The sequence below is a fragment of the Musa acuminata genome, chromosome BXJ2-10 (genome assembly GCF_036884655.1).
Source record: "Musa acuminata AAA Group cultivar baxijiao chromosome BXJ2-10, Cavendish_Baxijiao_AAA, whole genome shotgun sequence".
Classification (NCBI taxonomy): Eukaryota; Viridiplantae; Streptophyta; class Magnoliopsida; order Zingiberales; family Musaceae; genus Musa; species Musa acuminata.
This window is the reverse complement of record NC_088347.1, coordinates 29,357,501-29,374,663: the sequence shown is the minus strand read 5'-3', so window position 1 is coordinate 29,374,663 and position 17,163 is coordinate 29,357,501. Positions and strand designations below refer to the sequence as shown.

The following is a 17,163-nucleotide window of genomic DNA, read 5'->3' as shown; positions in this document are numbered from 1 at the left end:
GGGGAGAAGAGAAAACCCGATAACCCGTTTCTTGTTTTGATTTGGCCTCCAGGGTCCGGGTCTGAATAATGCTTGGATCCGAATAGCTTCGAATCGAGGTTATTAACAAGATCATATAGATGAACGATCGGCGTCCTGTTAAGATCGGATTCATATTGAATAACCGGGTTATCGGGTCCATTGACTCCTCTCGTTCTATTGTTTGAACCTCTCGTCTGTCATTTCCCAACCCATCCAAAGGATGCTATGGTCTTCCCGCCACCTCTCCTCCCTCTTCCGACGGTCCTCCTCCCTCCTCCACCTCCTTCAACTCCACTCGCTCATCCTCAAAGCCGCTCTCGACCACCGCCAATCCGTCGCTTCCAAGCTCATCTCCTCCCTCTGCCCTTTCTCCCTGGCCCACGCCCGCTCCGTCCTCTCCAACCTCGCCTCTCCTCCTCCTCTCTTCGCTTGGAATTCCCTTATCCGAGCCTACGCCGATTCCGATTCCCCCCAAGAAGCCATCCACCTCTTTTCAGCCCTCCGACGTGCAGGGAACCGGCGCCCTGACAACTTATCCTATCCGTTTGTTCTCAGGGCGTGCGGCCGTGCTTCCGTGCTGCGAGTCGGTGAGATGGTTCATGGGGTGGTCTTAAAGGCCGGGTTTTTCTTGGATTTATACGTTGGGAATACTCTTCTGCACATGTATGCTTGTTGCGGGGTGTCCAAATGCGCTCGTGAAGTGTTCGACGAAATGGGTGTTAGGGACGTCGTCACATGGAGCTCCATGATCCAAGGATATCTTGTTTGGTAGGTATGCTCTTGTATTCAACCTTCGCTTTGATTAAAGTTCCTGAAGTATTATTCTTATAACCGGTCGATGATGGGTGAAATCCAAACCGGGGGACATATCATATTATCAGGGTTAAACCTGATAATTTCTTTTGAAGATAAAATCGTAATTAAGAATTTATGTTTGTGAAAATATTTGGATTCGAGGATACAAAGAGGATATTTCCATCAACACTCTTCAAAATATAACATATTTCTATATGACAACGAAAGGCATAATCAGATTATGGTCATTCAGTGGATGCATCTCTTCAAGGAGATGCATGCTTGATGTAATTTAATTTCAGTTTGTTCTTATGTAGATTAAGTTTTGGTACAAGTTATGGGTCATTCGGTGAGCTATGTTTTCATCTCAAAGGGCATAGTTTATGCGAATCATACAATTGATGCATATTTTCTTTGAGTCGACTAGAACTAAAAGGCTTTTTTCGATCGGTGAGTTCAGATACATGGACAGAGCCCTGTCCCAATTTATAGGTGTGAGACAATGGTGTCTTTAGCCATCCAGTAAACACCTTTGTTTTGATTCAATGATATCAAGGAGTTTTAGCGTCAAATTGTTTTTAGTTCTCTTTTGATACCCCACCTAAGATTGGATGAAGCATATGTAACATTTGACATGCATTATTTTCCTAGATGCATCCTATGCTTTATCTCGCAATACCTATAAACCTCTATTCTTGTTTTTTTGTTTATCCCTGTCTTTTTTCTTTTTCACAATAGTTGTGACAAATTCTGATCCTTGATGTTCTATTTAATTTACAGTGGCCATCCTGTTGAAGCTCTAATGGTATTTTTGGAAATGAGATCAGCAAATGTTAAACCTAACTCAGTTACTCTAATAAGCCTACTTTCAGCTTCCAGTTATTTGGCTAGTCCGTGTACAGGACGAGCTTTTCACTCATACATAGTGGTTAACAACATCAAATTGGATGTTGCCCTGGGTGCCGCTCTAGTCAGCATGTATGCTAAATGTGGGCTCTTAGAAGAAGCCTTCCAAATTTTCAAATCCTTGCAAGAGCTGGACTTGCAGTCATGGACAATTATGATCTCAGGGTTCGTTGATCATGGCCAATGGGAAAAAGCAATTGATCTATTCTCCCAGATGGAAGCTAGTGGTGTAAGACCAGACAGTACAATATTCTCCGTCATTTTATGTGCTTGCAGCCACCTCGGTATGGTAGATGTAGGCCAAACAATGTTTTCTAGAATGGTAAATGAGTTTCATATCAAGCCAACAATTGAGCATTATGGTTGCATGGTTGATTTGTTTGGCCGAGCAGGTTTACTTGAAACTGCTTATGAGTTCATTAAGAACATGTCGATTACTCCAAATAATGTCATATTGAGGTCCTTTCTCGGAGCTTGCAGGAAAAGCGGCAAATCTTTTGATATCGGTGACGACTTGCTGAAGCTTCTGCTGGAAGAGGAGCCTGACCTAGGATCAAACTACGTGATTGCTGCCAATATGTCTGCATTATCTGGAAAATGGAACAATGTGGCCGAGTTAAGAAGCAACATCTCAAAGAAAGGTTTGAAGAAGGTTCCGGCCTGCAGTTGGGTGGAAGGGAATGCAGAAGTCCCAGAGTGGGAATTATTGGAAACTTCTGGATGATAATGAGTATGCGAAGAGCTTCCTATTTGTCTATGATAGATAGGAAAAATGAAGGAAAGATCTATAGCGACAAATCACTTCTGCTAGAATTTGTTAAATGTCTTCTCTGCAATTTTTGGGCTTGTAATGTATACAAGAGCTGAAATTTGTCGATGTAGAAACTATATAGATTGTCATATTGATCAAGTATGCAAGAAGTATCTTCGATACGTTGTACAAAATCAAATTAACATCATCGAATTACTTCATTATTTTCATGTCAGGGGTATTACAGTATCAAACAAATGAATAATTTCTTCAGGGCAACATGAGAAATGAAAGGCACATGAACCCTTCTGCACTGAGCTAACACTGGAGCTTTGATGAGCAATTGTTCCATTGTCAGGATCCTCATGCATTTTGAAGAAAGCAAGTAGCCTTTGATCATTACATGCTTCACTTTTTTGCAGAAGGAACAGAAGTTAGGAATGAAGATACTGTTTTCACCTCACATGTACAGAGGTGACAATTTGTATAGCTCATTGCAGCTCCTGAACCAATGCAATCAGTCATATGCTAACAGAGTATGACACTTGTGTCTCATGGACTTGTTTTCTCAGTAGACAACTAGCTAATGTCATCAACTATTAAGGAATCATTGGCATCTCAGTGTTCCTGTCAATAATTACTGGTGCAAGTAGAAGCTCATTCAAGAAGAGCACATGTAGGTCGTTTACTATGTGATATAATTCACTACTTGGAATGCTCTAAATGAACAATATGTCGCAAAGATACCTTTCAGAGAGGTAATTAGAGAGTTGGAACACTCCCAAGCAACAGGAATGGTACTCCCTGAGGCAAGGATCGACAAATAATAAAGAGTTACATGGATATAGTCAAAGATTGAAGATTGCAGGGATCAAAATCTACAGAGTGAGCAACACTATTGCAGATCATATGTTTATAGATTCACAGTGAAAATTCTTGATGCATTGTGTTGTCCAAATGAGAGATAGAATTCCTGTTCTTTCTTTTTCCTTTGCCTGACGATAAAAGGATGGCCACTTCTCTGGGCAACACCACAACATGACGAAAGAAACTAAAGAAGAACAAAGCAATAGTATCATCCGAAATCCCACAAGAATGTTACTGATCACAGGTGCAAATCCAAACTCACGTTCTCCTTCACGCCGGGCATCAGCTGGTAAGCAAATTGGCTTTTGGAAGATGAGGAAGAAGCACCACGATCGTTGCCATCTGAGATAATGCCTCCAATTCCCTCGATCCTTGGCTCTTGATCTCGTCTTGTCGTAGGTGAAGGCATCGGAGAGTCCCCATGGACTAACCCCACGCTCGCGCTGCCATGCACGACCCCAGGGGCCTTCCAGAGTCCCGGCAAAAGGCTGCCGTTGATGGGTTGAGCCGCCGAGCCAAGCCCGCCGTAGAAACAACCACCGAAGCTACCACTGGCGGCGCTAGTGGCGTGGCATGCAGGGTAGTGCGGCGTCGAAGGAGAGTCGACAGCGAAGTGGGCAGCTGCGGGTAACACCGGGCCGAATGGTTGGTGGTAATTAAAAAAGCCGTAGAGATGATGGCCGTCGATGGCTGCCGGACCGTGGTGGATCGCGGCCAGGGCGGCGGACTGGATGTGAACCCGCTTCGCGTGCTGGCGCTCGCGCTTGTGGGCGTTTTGGTGCCCGCCGAGCGCTTGCGATGTCGGAAATTGGCGATAGCAGTAGTGGCACTCGAACTTGCGTGCGCTCTCACCTCCGCCGTTGACGGTGGTGGTGTGGTCTTTTTCGGTGTTGTCCTCTTCGTTGGTGGGATGGTGAGGGACTTCGATGCCGAACAGGCGGATGCCGGAGGTGGAGGAGGAGGAGGAGGAGGAAGGCTTGGGGACCGGGCGGATGAACGGGAGCTGCGAGAAGGAGTCCACACTCATGAAGTCGCGTCCCTCGCTGCGCTCGTTCATCTTTGCCTTATCTTGTGGACTTAGCCAGTGCAGGCAACTGTCTCCTACGTAGAAAAGAGGCTGCGGAAGCAGATTATGCTCTTCTGCTCCTCTTCTTTCTCTCTCTCGTTCCCCTCCTGGCCTTAAGGCTCGAAGACTACTGTAATCAGGTTCTGTGTCTAAGGGAGAGGCAGAGAGATCGAGACAGAAGGAAAGGACGGCAAAAAAGAGTTTGGATAGACACCATGTAGAGCAACAGAAGAACGCGTCAGTGGAGAGGACATTCTCTCTTCACCGGACGCGCTGCAAGTGATGAAGAAGAAGAAGAGAGAGAGAGAGGGGGGGGGGTAACGGAAATAGCTACTTTTTCCCCCAGACCTGCTGCGATCGCTTTGGTCCTGGTGTTTGGATGTTGAGAGTGATCTGCTGGTCATCTACATCACCCCTTCTCTTCACGAGGTTGAGGAGGAGGGTAGACAATTGGGGCTGCAGGCTCCTTTTGTGGAGACGACTGACGATAGCTGCAGCAGCTGTTGCTGGTGCTGCTGGCGGTGGGTTTTGGCTCGTCAATTGACAACCAAGTACCGCTCCAACAACACGATCACATCACCACACATCCTTTGCCAATCTCTTCATCATTCATCTTTCATGCTATATATATATACATACATATATATATATATATACATACATATATATATATATATATACATACATATATATATATATATACATACATATATATATATATATACATACATATATATATATATATACATACATATATATATATATATACATACATATATATATATATATATATATACATATATATATCGTGCATGTGTAAACGGCAGTCAAGGCGGACGACAGGTACACAACCAGCTCTCATGGTGGGGGTCTCTCTTTCTCTGTCTCTGCGTATGTGATAGTCCATTAGCCGCTGGCTGCTGTGGAGCCTCTTGGTAGCTGTTTCTTCTTTATATCTGGTGACTGGTGTTGCAGAGTATGGCTTTGGCAGTGGTCAAGACAGCATTTGGTGATTAATTGTGTGAACAACTCTGGTTAATTACCAAATAACCAACAATGGCCATAGTTATGGTGATGCAAAGGCCCAGCCTTGGCCTTCTCCGCAGAAATCTATCTGTGTTTGAAGATATACATGGAGATGATAGTATTGATATGAGTTTAATTCTCTCTCTGGCGTGCCAGCAGCAGAGGTCTGCTTTATTCATGCATGCCTGCTGGCCCATGCTGTAACTATTCCTTCTCCCAAGTCTTCATGCTCCCTCTTCACTGTTCTAATCTATCCTCATCTGCACTGCCTTGGGTTTGTGAAATGGACGTGTAGCCCTGAAACCTCATTTGCCCCTCCAAGGGGACCTCTCGTAAAGAAGTCTCCTTCTGTGTCTCTCAAATACCCCACCACGTGAAAGTGACACTATGGCACATCCTAAGTTATGCCTTAATAACACAATACAACCACCACTGTTCATGGACCATTCCACCTCGTTCTATCTGTATGCTTCCGAACAACAAAAGATCTCATTTCTATCCACGACATGTCTGAAGAGGATGATCAACTCAGGCAAGCAATTTTATCCCTCTTTATAGGATGTACGTGCTTTGTCCCCCTCTTCGGATTAGATTGGATTGGCTGGGAGAGTACGGACTAACCTGTCACTGATCGCGTAAAAGCCGCCTTAATGCGCTCAAATGCACTCCATACATGTCCTTCCTCTAATAATAATTGCCTTGCACTTGGTCAAAAAGTTCGTGACCACGGAGAACATTTCATGATCATGTAATTTCAAGTGCTGGATCGATCAACGGTAGGGATATTAACCTGAGGAACTTCAAATGATGTAATGCGGTCTCCGTAGATTATGGCTGAAGAATACAGCAGCCATTCGCAGCATGGCACGACAGTGACATTTTCATCAATTATTGAACTCGACCCTTGAAGAAGAAGAAGAAGAAGAAGAAGAAGAAGAGGAAGATGATGGCTGCTGCATGTTATGCTCTCAAAGGGCTTTGGTGGTCTTCTCGAGGCGTGAAGTGACAGCACTGTGGGAAGGAAGATTTCAGCTGAGGACCACCGAAGGGTGGGATCTCAAAGCTGAACTCATCTTCAAAGAAATCGCAGTGCCTTCTGAAAGAAGCCAGAAAAGAAAAAGGAAGGGACGTGGGGTGCCTCCTTTCACATGTGATGTGGATGTCAGTGAGGGAGGGAGGGTGGATGGAGCAGCTCCTCTCATGGCTGGCTGGCTAGCTGATGGATCCTCGGCATTTCCTAGTTGGTCTTCCTCTGGTTCATGTAGCCATCACAGGGTAAGACATCTTGTGACCTGTGATTAGACTTTGATGAAACGTTTGGTTCACGATGACAAAGACAATGATGAAATCAAGTTTGGTTCACCCAATCACACCACCATTGCTTCAAGCGAAAGTTGCATTTTGTCAAACACAAAGAACCCAATGCGATAACATACAGCACGTCAGCTACCTTATCGTCGTTGTCAATTCCTACTGCAAATAACTCTTAATCTGTGCCATCACAAATCAAGCAAAAAACACTTTTTGGCGAAAGAAAAGGGGAGGAATTGGCTCAGGTCCCATCATCACCATCATATACAGATAATTCACTGTCGAATTTCCCATGTCAGTCATTGTAAGAAGAAAACCACATAAATCTACCACTTGATGGCCAAGTGTTCCATCGTTCTTCCACACATGATCTATTTGGATCATTCTTTTCCTTGGACTTAGTCCTCTACCATCACCACAAGTCTTTTCAGGAGAGACGACGGTAATCGAACCCTGCGAGCCTTCGGTTTCTTCTCCACACCGTGATGTGCGACCTCATCTTACAGTCTGCTTCAAGGCCAACGATCAATCTTTGTCACCCATTATTTCCTGCACTCAGTACTTCCAAGGGAAGCAAGACGACGACTTCATGGATGAAAGCATGATGGTTCAGGTCGAGCTGCATCATTTATGACTTCGAGGGAGACCACATCGGTGCATCTCTAGGACACGAGCAGGACACGATGATCCTACGACAGCCACATATTCATATATATGTACGTATGGATGTGTTATATGCGTGACAGTAAAATTTAGATGGGTGAAGTACGAGACGAGTCGTCCAAAGGACAAAAAAGGAGGTCACATCGACTTACAGATGGAGAATTAAATTAGTGAGAGAAGAACAATTTTGCCTTTAATTCATTCATGTACTGTGTATCGGCAAACTAGGAAGCATTACTCCATCTCAACAACCTACCATTATGATGCTATTCGCTTGGCATATACGAAGAGCTCCATGAGCTCATTGAAGTAGAGGAATTCATGTGGTCGCAACCCAGTTCATCTTTAGCAATTTGATGCGGCAGAGGAGGACCACGAGCGTTGCAGACGACCACCAACTCGATCCCTGACACTGTGGAGGAACATGTTGGGTTTGAAGAGGGAAGAAGGAATGCGAGCCCAACTCAAACGCTTGAGGGCCGTGTGAAGAAGATTGGTGTTGACGTAGCTAATTGTTCGTGTTTGACTTGTTAAGGCCTGCTATGGCGCTATAGGAACAGCGTCCTTGTTATCACCGACCCATCTCCTCTTTCCTCACGAACGTTGACGTCGACTGATGCATTTATATTGCCGATTCGGCAGTGGCTTCTTAGACATCGAAGAGATCAGAGATTGCAGCCGTTGGTGGTGTCGCTGTTCCGCAGATGGGCGGCAATGGGACGGTGGTCGGCGTCAAACGAGTCGAAGCAGGGATGCCTTCTGAGGAGTGGGACGACTCCATGCCACTCCCCGGTGACATCGTCAAGGGGGTCGCCCCTGCCGACGACGACGACGACGAGGAGAGCCCCATTTTTGCCTCCGCCAAGAGCCGGTCGGAGATCAGCTCCGTTCTCGGTCGGCTGGGACGCCGGTCCGAGTCGGTCTGGATCAAGGTCCAGAGAGGCAGCAGCCTGCTGGACCTTCGCGCCCGTGTCGTCCCCTACCGCGGCCACAAGCTCTATCGCCGTTTCACCGTGATGGCCGCCCGTGACGACCGCCACGTCGCGGTGCTCGGCGATCTCACTCTGGAGCGGTGCGCGGAGCTTCAGGGTGAGCTAAACGAAGCCTTCTCACTTCATGCACTTAGATCATGACTCATGCAGTACCGTTGCATGCACCCATGCAGAAATGAGCAGAACGGTGGTTAACGTGGATGGCATCGGGTTCATCAGGAAGAAAAGCGTGAGCTACGACTGGAAGAAGAAGGTGGGAACCTACTTGCCGGACCGCCATTCCACTCTGATTAGCTCCATCCTCTTCATGCCTTTCCCCAGCGAGCGCAACTTCGAGGCCACCATGACGCGATCCATGGCTTGGTTCTCATCTGCCGTCTCCTCCGGAGCTCCTCTCGTCTTCGTCAACATCCAAACAGAGCAAATCGTTAGCTCCTCTCTGTCTCTCTCTTTCTCTACTCTCATACAAGTAATAGATGGAGTGAACACCAAACATGCACTACATTCTAGTTCTTTTTCCATAATGTTTAACTCTAATGCATGTCGAATCAATGCTTAAGCAAAAGGCTGCATCTACTGACGGAGGCAATTGCCAGAGTTCTTGGAAAGAAATGAGTTGGCTCAAGCAGCAGAGTCCGAAGCATACCTCCACGGTCGAGCTACTGCAAGCGATCCGACTTTGGTTCCTGCCGGGCATCGCGGAGGTGCCGGTGGTGCTTGCACCCGAGGAAGGTGAGAGAAGATTCGGAATGGACATCAAGAGAACCGAGGAGGTACTAAATCTGAACTCATCAAGTCACGAGGCCGAACACCTGATGCACAACCGTTTGCGCAGGGCTTCATCTGCATAAGCTCCGTTTTCAAAGGCTCAGCAGCGGATCGCGCCGGGCTCCGCAACCTCTGCGGTGATGCCAGCAAGACAGGGCACCTGGTCATCGTCTCTCGACTGCAAGGGAAAGGAGTCCTCCCCACCGAGGTCTCCTCCGACGGGCGCATCGTGTGCTGCGATCACACGAGCATCAAAGAAAGGCTTGCGGCGGCCATCGAGGAGATGGAGGAGGTTCATCTCCACATCATGAGGTGGCCCGACCAAAGGCCTTCCTCGAACAATGTCGGTCCTGCAATACTTGTACCGCCTGCAGAGATCGATGGAAGCACACTTGGCCACAAGCTTGGCGCGAAATCTTCACATATTATCATGTAACTAACTCCAGAAGAGCTCAGCGAAGCAGAGATGATTGGAGTTGACCTGTAAATGGGCCTAAGACTAAATGACAAGGCCCAAATAAATTCATTTGGAATGATGTAAATAAATTTGACTAAGCCAGTGGTCATGGTTAATCAATATATGATAATTCCCAGGTTGGAACCTTGGAAGCTCATCAAATCATTCTCAGATTAAGATAACTGTTGCTCGGGGACAGAGACCACTTATAGCTACGGACACCTCAAAAAGCAGCCTGACGAATTAACACAAGGTTGATCATAGGAATGATCATACGAGATTCTCATGACCCATGCATTCATGTACCAACTCATCGACTGTGATGATTGAGTGCAGGCTGAACCTATAAAGAAATATTCCCATGAATGCATGAAAAGATAGATAGGGTTCGTAGGCTTAGAGGGACATGTACCGAGAAGCAGATATTATAGTGCATAAGCACATGCCCCTTTGTTTGGGTGCGGGCTTGTGGTCCATGCCAATTATAGATGTAGCATAGCAGGCTGCGCTTGGCAATCTCTGTATCCATAGGCAAGGTATCGTTGGTGGGGCCCCGGAAATATGTGTGTGTGTCTGCCCCTGGGTCGCACTCGCCCAATCATTATTCCATGTAGTTCGATGTGTTGGATTCGTGGCGATGCACGCAGCCATGGGCACGGGTTGGTGGGTCTGGCGGCACACCGAATCCCATCATGGTCCCCATGGGTGCGAGCGACATCCATCAGTGGTCCACAATGTTCGCCCTTGGCGTCTCGATGTGCCCCGACCATCGACTGTCTTATATGGTAAAAACACCACGCATACATAGGTGAAATGTATGAAGCGGATTGTATTCTAGTAGAGGCCGCCTCCATATGTACAATGATTGGCTCTACATATACATATGGTTAATTTAGATTTTATTGGCTGACAGCTACAAAACCAAAATAAATCCTACAAAGAGGGATCAGATAACGATGACATAAACCAGAGATATATGTGATTAATCCCCACTTAACCCCCAGAAACCACTATGTAACAGTGAGAAGCCAAAACAGACCAACGGCAAACGCTCAAGCCCTCTTATCATAAAACACCACCTTATATTTTAAGGAAGCGTTGAGATTGCGAAAAGGAGCGATTCGTGTCGAGGTGGGTGGTTTCGTACACGGGAAGCTCATCACTGTGCACTGCTCCCCCTGCCATTCCGATAACCGTCAGATTCTCCAACTCGAACAGATCGGAGCTCGAATCGCTCGTCTCCTCTTCTTCTTCTTCTTCCTCCTCCTCCATCCCTCTCAGGAGCTCCTCCACCCTCCTCCTCGCTTCCATTGCCGCCGACGATGGCCGCCGCGACGATGTCTCCGCTGCCCGATCCGCCTCGTAAACGCTCTTATGCCCGCACGGCCGCAGGTCCTCGTCGACGATCACGCTCACCGGATAGAACCTCACCGATCGCTTCCCCCCCTCCGCTGGAGGAGCTCGCTCCCTCGTCGACGGCTTCTTGACGAGGCACGATCGCGAGTGGGACGACGCCGTGGAGCAGGCGGAGTCGTCGCATCCGCTTGCGGTGGACGTCGGCCTTCTCGGGGTCCCCGACACCGCCGACAATAGAGAGCCGAGGAAGCCAGCAAGGCGAGCCCCAGGGGAAGCCGGCGCCACCGACCTGGAACTTTTCATGTCCCGAAGCCTGCCACGGATCGAGCTCGTCTTCTTCTTCTTTTTCTTTTCATCCTCCTCGTGGCGGTCGAACGACGCCGATGCGGGCGGAGGAGGGGCCGAACGGATCGGCGGCCCGGCAGTCCGGATTGGCCTGAGCCGGGTCGCCGCCGAGTCGGGCTCAGAGGAGGAGGAGAAGCCGCCGTAGCTGGACTTTTCGGAGGAGCTAGAGGTGGAGATGGGCACAAACGGGCGGCGACGGGTTGCCGCCCTCTCGTCTGCCGCCCCTGCGGTTCGCCGGTCCACCGGGGGCCGCAGGAGCGGCGGAGGGCGCTTCGGGACGATGATAGGAGCGTGGGTGGCGCCACCGCCGTCGGACTCATCGATGGAGCGGTAGATAGCGTCGAGGAGGGTGGAGGAGAAGGAGGGATTCTGGTGACCGCTCCTATTTCTGCCCCTCGCCCACCTCTCTTCCATTACGGTAGATAGCGTCAAGAACACCAACACCTGTTCTTCCCTGGGGTCTTATCTCTATGTTCTCTTTTTACACGCGAGGAGCCGATGAAGAGACTAGAGAGAGAGGGAGGGGGTAAAGGCAAAGGCAAGACGAGTGGGAAGCGCCATTGATGAAGAGCAGAACAAAGCAAGACGAGAAAGGTGGGCGGTGGTGTGGCGATCACTCGCTCACAGCAGGCCTTTTTTAGGACGATTCACGCGCGAGTACATGCTGACGTGGCAATTCTATCATTCGCTCTTTTGGTTCGGGGCCCGGTCGTCCACGTCCGTGTGATCCGTGATGAACGACCCTTTTCCTCCTCCAGATTTTTCCGTGCTCCTTCGTCACGTAAGACAGGTACGTCGATGATCCTTCCCCCAACCTTAAAATGTAGTAGAGGAAACAAATCAATCTATTTCTGCATTTCCATATTATGGCAACACCAAAACGATTGGATTAATTAGACATATATGGTTGTGTTGCGTGGGATACGGGATCATAGAATCATTTTTTTGTTTTTAAAAGTGACATATATGGTTGGATTAATTGCTCACGATGCAGATGTATCCTGCACAGGAAAGCAACGAAGAGTCCATCATCAAAGTGGTCATACAACAGCGCAGGAGCAACCAACCGGGCTAAACAGTGGTGGACTCGCCTCCTCGTCATGTTGCACTCAAGATGTTTGTGCCGCGGTCGATCGTGCTCACACAGGTCAGTCCAATGCCCGAAACCTTTTTCTTTCAGTGTTCGACCTGCATTTGGTCGGAGTCGCTTTTGGGGGCCGAAGGTGCCCCGTTATCGAGTGCCGTGGTGAACGATTTGACCACACGCTACCGCCGGGGGACCATTCACATCACCTGACCCGACAAAAACAATCAATATTAACTTTCCATCATCATTATTACTCGTAACCAAATATCCAATTTGGCGAACGCTTGACCACCTACTACTAAGCTTCGGTTGGAGGTGATTAAACTATGGGAACACGCATGGGGGCAAAAAAGGGGTCAGGGAATGAATGGTGGCAAGTGATGCACGAATGGTAGGCCGTGAGAGCGTAGGATGGTCCAGAGGAATTTTGAATTGGGGAAGAGGAAGTAAGTTTCTGAGGCAGCGGAGTGTGCTGTCTTCACCAGGTTTAGCGTGAGAGAGACATGAGATCGTGTGAGGCTAAAGCATGATGGGATATCGAACATTAGAAAAAAAAACCAGCAAAGTGGGCACTCTTTAGATGCCCTTTGTTTGCACATTGCTGTCGCAGATGAGTGCAGACGAGCGTGCAAATCATATATCTGGAGTACCCAAGTACTGCTTGCAGAGTTGTACCTCGTGTGTTTAAGCATACACTAATTGAGGCGAGACTCCACCCTTAACTATAAGCAGACATAAGCAACTGCTTCCAGCTTTTTAGTGGGATTAGAGTACAGTACTACGCAAGTGGTGTCTATGGAGACTCCAAACTATCCTAGCTGGACTGGTACTAAAGACTAACAATTGCTTGATGAACTCTTCTTTCTTAGCAGTCCGTCGTAGAAAGCAAAATAAAACCTTTAGAATCCATCAAATACATGGTCCCAGAAACTGAGCCTCGACACCATAACATGTAATGCATGGAGAGAGAGAGAGAGAGGGGTTGTGAAAAAGGACTCGTCTCTCAGTTTCCCCCTGGCTGTCTTGCTTTTCCTTCACCTTGAACTAAAAGCATACTGTTGTGGGAGCAGAGAGGGGAAGGCAGAGAGGGAAAAGGAGGGATGACAGAGAAGCAACAGAGAGGGGCAGGGAGACAAGAACAAAAGCTAGGCGATCCCGAAGAATGAGGGCAGAGGTAAAGGATGAAGGAGACAGCGCCTACCTTCTTTTCTCTTCTTCCATTTTGCTTTTGTCCTCCGTCCCAGGACCGACAGCATATGCTTCGGACCCAATTCCCGATTTCTTCAGATCCGAACCCGATTTGCTTCTAAACTGCAATTTCAGTATGTTTAGTTTTGGGGGTCTTTTTTTTATTATACGAGACGGATCACAATGTTGCATCGAGATCCGACCCGTTTCTGGATCCGCAAGAAAGCAAGGAGACGATGAGGATCCAACGGGAGAAGAAAAATAGTAACAGTGCACTGCATCCGCTGGTTCCCAACTTTAAAGGCCCTCTTTCCCTGACACCGCCTGGCACGCGTGAACTCAGCCCACGTGCATCTCTCTTTCTCTTTGCTTTGGTGTGATTTGGTCTCTCCTTGGGAGGAGGGTTGGGTACTTACGTCTCTGGTCCTCAGTTCCCCTCCCCCCCCCCTCACTCTCTCTCTCTCTCATATCTTCTTCCTTGTGTTCTGAACCTGAGAGGATTGATGGTTGAGATCACATCATGGAGGAATCCTCTCTCTCTCTCTCTCTCTCTCTCTCTCTCATCTTTACTGCTTCGGTGGCCTTTAATTCATGTGGGATTGACATGGATGGGAATCCCGTGAGGTCCTTTCAATGCCTCTCTCACTTTCTCTTTGTTTAGCTTTTAGCCTTTAGTGGTTGGCTTCTTTCTCCGTTCTCGGTGAGCATTGCTGTCGCTTTCTTGCATGGGGTTGGGTCGTCTTTTTAAGGTTGCACCTTCACCAGATCCGATGCAGCCAAAATTAAGCTTGAAATGGTCCCTCCCCAGCCACTCATCCAAAGTTTATTTCTCGTTCTTTTTTTTCCCTTCTTTGTTTTTTGCTTGGAATCGCCCCCACAACATAGGACGATGCAAGGCATTGCATATCGCATCACAATATGGCATTCTTTGTCACCCTATCGATTTAAATTTGCTACTTAGTTTTTATCCCTAGTAACACATAGAGAGAGAAAGAGAGAGTGAGAGAGAGAAAAGAGTGTAAACTAAAAAGGATATAAACCCATTCCTTATACATTCAACATTCCTAACAAGTTTTCCCAATTGACACTTGCTAATGAACAAAACTATATTCTTGTGTGCTATTTCCAAGTGACAAAATTAAGTGACAAATATGCCTCATCCGATAAAGCAAGACAAAGATGGAAAAAGAAGAAAAGACACATGAAATATAATAAAGGCGGAAATTGATGATGTCGACAACCAAACATTTAGGAGGGGACGAATTTCTGTTGCGAGAATCCTAAAAATTTTATTTGCACTAAATCAATTATCTCAAGACACTTGTAAAGGTCCTGATTGAAGTGCTGTAATTATGTGTAGTAAATGTTAGTAAAGCAACCACATTTTAAAGTTCATATGCATTTGTGTGAGCGGTAGCACTTCAGCAAACCTAAAATGTTCATGCCATATAAGTAGTTGAAAGAGTGATCAAATGCATGTTCATAAAAGTACCCCACATTTGATACTAACCTTCTTTTCTTTTTCTGTTGGAAACCCGAAAGAAAAGTTTTTATGCAAGGATAGATCGACAGCTTCAAGAGACTTCAATGCTACTGATGCTGGTCGAATTCAAGGAGAGACAGAACACGGAAGCACAAAAGATAAGGGGACCATAAATCGCTTATAACAATTTTTTTTGCACAACTTTATTATTTCCCGATAACGATCATAAATTGTTTTTGTTTTCATGACGGACACCCTCCTCGTTATTATTTTTGTTTTCCCCAAATGTCCATAGTCAATTATTGAGAGAATCCGACATAGTCCGACTCTAAATCTTGTGCACAATATGAAACAACCAACAACAAACAACGTTCTAACAAGCGATCACTAACGAGGAAAACCATCAAGGATGAGAGGAATCCGTGTGCTCTCTCTCATCGTTAGAGCAACTCAAGCAGTCTATCGACAACCAATGGGTTTGGAGTTAGGACTAAGTGCTCAACTCTCATAGCCAATTCTTTTCTTAAAGTTATGCATCTACTTTGTCGACTTCTCTTATTAAGTTTTATTGTAAAACAAAGTTTTACATTAGAGACATGACATAATTATTAGTATGATTAGGAGCTCTAATGACAATGGATCTTTCGTATTTTCATAGGTTGATGTATCACAAACTTAGTTGATTTTACTTAGTCATGTGGTACCCTTATGTATCCATCTGGTCAATCTCCCTAAAACCTCTTATGATTATTTAATGACATACATAAGAGAATATATATTAGAAGAAGTATTTAATTCGGGATCCATAAGTAGTTCTTTTAACAAATACTTAATATGCAATGCGAATTACAAAACTTTACAAGTTCTGAACGGTTATACAATAAAGGGTCTAGGGTGGTCTATCACAATCAAAAGTCTCCATACGTATCCATATGATACTATTATGAAATAAGATAACGAATCAACCCCAGACATTACCCTAAAGGCTAATCCAACCATGTGCCATCTGAGTAGCTCTTAGGTGCTATGTTGGGTAACACTTCGCATCACTCTACGGAGTTGAAAAACCCCCAAAATAACTGCTTGGATAGCTTATTTTTGGGTAGTTTTGCCTCTATGTGATAACTATACATAATTTACATTTACAAACCTAAAAAGACCATAAGAGCAAACCAAAATCGGAGTGCCAAACCTACTATAAGCTCTTATATGCTATATAAAGCATGAACAAAATTAAAAGATATGGACAAACACGAGCATTATATCGAACACTCTATCTACAACTTTGTCTGTGATATTCGTCCCAACTTATTCCTTCGTCGTCATCATCGGAGCCTTTGCGGAGATTGCATCTCCTCACTTTTGCTGAATCTTTAATATTATGCTCTAGTTACAATATGCCTCTTGGCTCTCAGCTATCCACCATTGTTATTGTTGAGTAGTCAAAATTTGATCTGTTACGTTGTTTCAACTCGTCAATGACTCTGACTTTAGTGTGGGGTCAGTCGAGTTATACTAATCTTTGTTAGTTCCTATGGATCCTTTAGATGAAAGAAAAGACATTATTGCGCTAGTCTTTTAAACGTCTCACGTTTCTTGTATTCGGTGAATGCTTGTAGGAGTTTTAATGAGCATCGGCCCGCAGACTTTAAAGTTTGTAAAGTCTTTCCTTCGTAAAATTTGCCCATCAATTTCTCTTCCACTTAGTTGTCACCTCTAGGTATATTTACAACACTTCCGCTTTCGATTGACATTCTATTGAGACATAAAGCGAACAATAAGTACTCAGTAGAATCGAGGTGAGAATTTGATAACTATTGTCTTCTACTTTCTTCGAGGGGTCTTTAAACATATCTAGAGCTCCTCTGTTATATAAATAAGAGAACTAGGGTACTTGATTTTGTCCATTCTCTTAAGAGTTGAGAAGACAAAGGTTACTCCAATTCGCTTGCCTCCTCGAGGGTTGTACTCCATGCATCGAGCTGGTTATTAGCATTCGTCTACTTTTCTCACACTTTCGAAGCACCCAAAGTGTTTACACTCTTTGCGTTAAGTTAGCTACTATGATTTGCTTTCTTACT

At 46.0% G+C, this 17,163-nt stretch overlaps 4 protein-coding genes across 4 annotated transcripts; 2 read left to right on the top strand and 2 right to left on the bottom strand.

Annotated features, from left to right (window-relative positions):
* Window positions 1-34: 34 nt before the first annotated feature.
* Window positions 35-2,703, top strand: LOC135624160 (pentatricopeptide repeat-containing protein At4g21065-like). Its single transcript, XM_065127567.1, has 2 exons — window positions 35-789; window positions 1,597-2,703. Exons 1-2 carry the CDS (start codon window positions 242-244, stop codon window positions 2,444-2,446), a joined length of 1,398 nt encoding a protein of 465 aa, XP_064983639.1. The 5' UTR covers window positions 35-241; the 3' UTR covers window positions 2,447-2,703.
* Window positions 2,704-3,318: 615 nt separating this feature from the next.
* LOC103968527 (zinc finger protein 8-like) lies at window positions 3,319-4,987 on the bottom strand. The gene has a single exon (XM_009381777.3). It carries the CDS (start codon window positions 4,395-4,397, stop codon window positions 3,579-3,581), a length of 819 nt encoding a protein of 272 aa, XP_009380052.2. The 5' UTR covers window positions 4,398-4,987; the 3' UTR covers window positions 3,319-3,578.
* Window positions 4,988-8,110: 3,123 nt separating this feature from the next.
* LOC103969794 (uncharacterized) lies at window positions 8,111-9,602 on the top strand. Its single transcript, XM_065130853.1, has 4 exons — window positions 8,111-8,495; window positions 8,572-8,825; window positions 8,959-9,171; window positions 9,234-9,602. Exons 1-4 carry the CDS (start codon window positions 8,111-8,113, stop codon window positions 9,600-9,602), a joined length of 1,221 nt encoding a protein of 406 aa, XP_064986925.1.
* An 835-nt stretch (window positions 9,603-10,437) lies between these two features.
* Window positions 10,438-11,918, bottom strand: LOC135625003 (protein BIG GRAIN 1-like). Its single transcript, XM_065129187.1, has one exon. It carries the CDS (start codon window positions 11,736-11,738, stop codon window positions 10,704-10,706), a length of 1,035 nt encoding a protein of 344 aa, XP_064985259.1. The 5' UTR covers window positions 11,739-11,918; the 3' UTR covers window positions 10,438-10,703.
* Window positions 11,919-17,163: the final 5,245 nt, after the last annotated feature.

Bases quoted from the DNA above. Each gene is read 5' to 3' on its own strand.
- LOC103969794 (XM_065130853.1), top strand. From the start codon at position 8,111: ATGGGCGGCAATGGGACGGTGGTCGGCGTCAAACGAGTCGAAGCAGGG. The intron at 8,496-8,571 runs GTGAGCTAAACG...GCACCCATGCAG, and splicing joins GCGGTGCGCGGAGCTTCAGG to AAATGAGCAGAACGGTGGTT. The intron at 9,172-9,233 runs GTACTAAATCTG...CCGTTTGCGCAG, and splicing joins ACATCAAGAGAACCGAGGAG to GGCTTCATCTGCATAAGCTC.
- LOC103968527 (XM_009381777.3), bottom strand. From the start codon at position 4,397: ATGAACGAGCGCAGCGAGGGACGCGACTTCATGAGTGTGGACTCCTTC.
- LOC135624160 (XM_065127567.1), top strand. From the start codon at position 242: ATGCTATGGTCTTCCCGCCACCTCTCCTCCCTCTTCCGACGGTCCTCC. The intron at 790-1,596 runs GTAGGTATGCTC...TTTAATTTACAG, and splicing joins ATCCAAGGATATCTTGTTTG to TGGCCATCCTGTTGAAGCTC.
- LOC135625003 (XM_065129187.1), bottom strand. From the start codon at position 11,738: ATGGAAGAGAGGTGGGCGAGGGGCAGAAATAGGAGCGGTCACCAGAAT.